The sequence below is a fragment of the Elephantulus edwardii genome, unplaced genomic scaffold (assembly GCF_000299155.1).
Source record: "Elephantulus edwardii isolate Elephantulus edwardi_28Jun2011 unplaced genomic scaffold, EleEdw1.0 scaffold00065, whole genome shotgun sequence".
Lineage (NCBI taxonomy): Eukaryota > Metazoa > Chordata > Mammalia > Macroscelidea > Macroscelididae > Elephantulus > Elephantulus edwardii.
In genome coordinates this window covers 2,751,212-2,755,208 of record NW_006399815.1, presented here as the reverse complement: position 1 = coordinate 2,755,208, position 3,997 = coordinate 2,751,212, and the positions used below count along the sequence as shown (strand labels likewise).

General features: G+C 43.2%; 1 protein-coding gene across 1 annotated transcript; it reads left to right on the top strand.

Moving 5' to 3' along the window:
- The first annotated feature begins 529 nt into the window (after positions 1 to 529).
- LOC102853042 (NSFL1 cofactor p47-like) lies at positions 530 to 2,654 on the top strand. Its single transcript, XM_006888230.1, has 2 exons — positions 530 to 718; positions 2,100 to 2,654. Exons 1-2 carry the CDS (start codon positions 530 to 532, stop codon positions 2,652 to 2,654), a joined length of 744 nt encoding a protein of 247 aa, XP_006888292.1.
- The last annotated feature ends 1,343 nt before the right edge of the window (positions 2,655 to 3,997 follow it).

The window sequence follows — 3,997 nt, the reverse complement described above, 5'->3', positions numbered from 1 at the left end:
ACTCCTGCATACAGTTATATAACATAAGAACACATGATTGAAAGGTATCAGATTTTTTAAAAAGGGTTCTGTGACTATGTTAGTAAAGGATTGCTTTAAAAGATAAGGAGGAATTAAATGTAATGAAATGTGTTCTCAGGGGTATAATAAAATCGTTTCATTTAAGTAGGGCTTTCAACCATTCCATTGCTTTCAAGGTATTCAGGGAAGGAAATTAGAAACGCAAACCCTTTTGCTTAGATAACTTTAAAAGTCAGTTTAGTCATATAAGTTACAATATTCTGTTTCCATATAACACATTTCTCCCACTTGGGATAACTCCAGGAAATACAGCCAGTGCCTGTGTAGCCCCATCTACTACGCCAGAAAGATTTCTTAAAGCATTCCTGATGGTGATAGCATCTCTCCTTAAAGAGTCTCACACTGTCTTGACGTCTTTGCTACATTTCTTTTTCATGTCTACCTTCATCCGACTCCCCACGTCAAAGCAAAGCAGGCAAACCTGTGAGCAGGGCTGTGTCCCGAGGCGATGGCCACTCGCAGTGCTTCCCTGGATGGCGACCCTGCTCATGCTCCCCGGGCCCTGTTCACCGCACACCCAGGCAGGAGGTGCGCGCCACGCGGGAGCCCTGAGCCAGCGCGGAGAGATGCACCTGGGAGCCCTGCTAGGAATCCCAGCACTGCAAATAGAGCAGCTGCTGACCAGCTGTCGGCCAAGGTCGTCTCTTAATGAATTACATCTTTTTTTTTTCCTTCTTCTTAACATTTTATAGTACTCTGAATGTACCCACTGTTTTAAAATAATGCCAAAACAAAGAGCAAAGTCCCTGTCCTGAGGAGTATTCAGTATAAAAGGAGAGAATGACGCAAGGCAAAACGACAGGACAAACACAGGGTAGGTAGAAATAGTTACAGGAGAAAGGTAAAGCAGAATCAATGAGACTTTTCATGGTCCAAAAAAGGAAGAGTAGATCAGGGCCCCAAGTCCTTACAGCAGAAAATTAGACATCAAGATTAGAAATGGTATCAATGTAATAATGACATTTTATTGAATGCTTTATTATATACCATGCAGGAGCTTCACAGCAATTCTACAAGACAGGTACCCTTAATGTAGCTAATTGGAAAACTAGGGCTTCCTTTTTAATGCTTAATTTAATAAATAGGGAACTCTGGTAGCCTAGTGGTAAGGAGTTGTGCTGCCAACCCAAAGTCAAGAGGTTCAAATTGACTAGCTGTTCTGGGAGCAACAGATGGACAATCTCCTCCCATGTAATTTAAAGCCCCTGAAAACCCAGTGGAGCATCAGAAAGGAGTCAGTTCTGACTCGGTAACACATAACAACAACAACAGTTTAATAAATACACGTAGTGATTTCAGGTGCCACACATGATTTAAAGGTATTACAAATATTATAACAGATTTAGTTCTCATAAAAATCACTTTGAGGAGGGAGCTTTGGTGGCTTAGTGGCAAGAAGTTGCACTGCAATCCCAGAGGCACATGGTTTGAATCCACCAGATGCTCTGCTGGAGAAAGAGGAACAATCTCCTCTTGTACCACTCAGATCCAATTTGACAGCATACGCACAAAAAATAAAATTTTTTCTCATTTTATTTTATTATTTTGTGTGTGTGTACTGTCAAACCGGATCTGACTGGTACAGGACGAGAGTGCTCCTCCTCCAGCAGAGAATCTGGTGGATTCGAACTGCGTACCCCCTGAGATTGCAGTGCAGCTTCTTACCACTAGGCCACCAGAGCTCCCTTTAAAAAAAATTGTAAAAAATCCCTTTGAGGAAGGAATTGCTATTTCCTTCATTTTATAGAAGGAAACAATGAACTCGTTCAAGTTCATTTCCCTAGAAAGATGTAGAACCCAAATTTAGAAGCCAAGAAGTCCAAATAGCAGATCCAAGATGTGAACAACGAAGCCTGCGGAGGAGTCCCTGAGTGAAGTCCCTGACTGGAGGCCCTGACAATCCTGGTTTGATACTCATAATCTCTCAGCACAGTCTGGCTTGTACTCAATCATGGGCAATAAGTGATTTAAAAAATAATTTCACTAACTATCCAAAATGACTCAAATGTTCTTCGCAGGGCAAGAGTTCAATGAAAAAAAAGTCTCAAAATATTAAAAAATCAAGCCAAGATGTTCATGTGGTGTTGAAGCTTTGGAAGAGTGGGTTCAGCCTGGACAATGGCGAACTCAGAAGCTACCAAGACCCATCCAACGCCCAGTTTCTGGAGTCTATCCGCAGAGGGGAGATGCCAGCAGAGCTGCGGAGGTTAGCTCACGGCGGGCAGGTAAACGTGGACATGGAGGACCATCGGGATGAGGACTACGTGAAGCCCAAGGGAGCCTTCAAAGCTTTCACTGGCGAGGGTCAGAAACTTGGCAGCACAGCTCCCCAGGTGTTGAATACCAGCTCTCCAGCACAACAGGCAGCAAACGAAGCCAAAGCCAGCTCTTCCATCGCAATCAACGAGTCAGAGCCCACCACAAATGTCCAAATACGGCTCGCTGACGGCGGGAGGCTGGTGCACAGCTTTGTCCTCATGACTACCTTCCCGAACAAAGAGCTGGCTGACGAGAACCAGACGTTGAAGGAAGCCAACCTGCTCAATGCTGTCATCGTGCAGCGGTTAACATAACGCCCTCAGGCTGCTCCCCCTGAGCCCCCACCTTGGCCAGGCCTGGGGTTGCCCCTCCCGCCCCTGCACACCCAGCGGTCCAGTGCCACATCTCCTTCCGCTCCATAGCTCTGGGTTCTTAGATCTCAGTTGGACATTTGTTTTCTCCTTAGTTTCATTTTCTGGGGTTTTGTGAGGATCAGTGGACTTTAAAGAAAAAAAGAATAAAAATGACGGAAAAAAATACAAACCAAATGCTTTAAAATGTAAAGAACAGACTTTCATCCTTCCTGTGACTAACGTGAACTGAGTGTCAGTGTCAGGTGAGGCACGTGTGCGACAGCACTGATCAAAACAAATGAAAACAACAGGAAATTGAAGATGTCCATCTGAATGATAGGTGCACTCTATGTTTCACAATGGGGGGAACAGCCAACAGGGAAAAAGAGAGAAGGTTTTATCTTTATATTATGCAAAGGAATGATGCTGTTCTGGGTCAGGCTATCCTGTAGGAGCATTATTTAGTCTTTTAAAAATTTTGTTCTATCATTTTCTCCCTTTTAATGGCTCCATTTTAACCATTCTTCCTCTCCAGTTTCTCCCATTAACAACAGAAAAGTCTACTTTGTTCTGTTCCACTGCTGTACTTTGGAAACAGAGAACTCATATTCTGTTTCACAGGTTAACAGAACAGGAATAATGCCCCAGGATAGGAAATGCACTATTGAAAAATATTTGTTATGGCCATTTGTTAGCACTTGAATCATGCTTTGAGTATTGCCATTGAGGCAGAACTGACTCATAGCTGATCCCCAGCAGGTTTCCAAACTTTAAATTGCATGGAAGGAGACTACCCATATTTCTCCCAAAGAGCCACTGCTGGATTTGAACCCCCAGAGATGTCTTTGAGTTAGCAGCACAACCTCCTCTGGACTATGTGACCAGAGCTCTATATGTTTTGGATGTTGTGTTCCATCAATTTATAATGTACCCATAGCCATATCAAAAGGAATTGGCAGACAACAGAAGAATTTAATGAAATAACATATGAGCAAGAGCCTGTGGTGATGAAAGAAGAAGTTCAAGCTACTTTGAAGGAAATAGCGAATAATAAGGTCCCAGGAATAGATGGTATACCAATTGATGTATTTCAGCTAACAGATGCTGCCCTAGATGTGCTCTTCAAGTTGTGCCAAGAAATCTGGAGAACAATGACTTGGCCAATTGACTGGAAGAGATCTATATTTGTTCCCATCCCCAAGAAGGGTGACCCAACAGAGTGTGGAAACTACAGAGTAATATCATTGATTTCACATGAAAGCAAGATTCTACCGAAGATTATCCAAAAATGACTGGAACAGCAC

Bases quoted from the DNA above. Each gene is read 5' to 3' on its own strand.
- LOC102853042 (XM_006888230.1), top strand. From the start codon at position 530: ATGGCCACTCGCAGTGCTTCCCTGGATGGCGACCCTGCTCATGCTCCC. The intron at 719-2,099 runs GTCGTCTCTTAA...TGTTCTTCGCAG, and splicing joins CTGACCAGCTGTCGGCCAAG to GGCAAGAGTTCAATGAAAAA.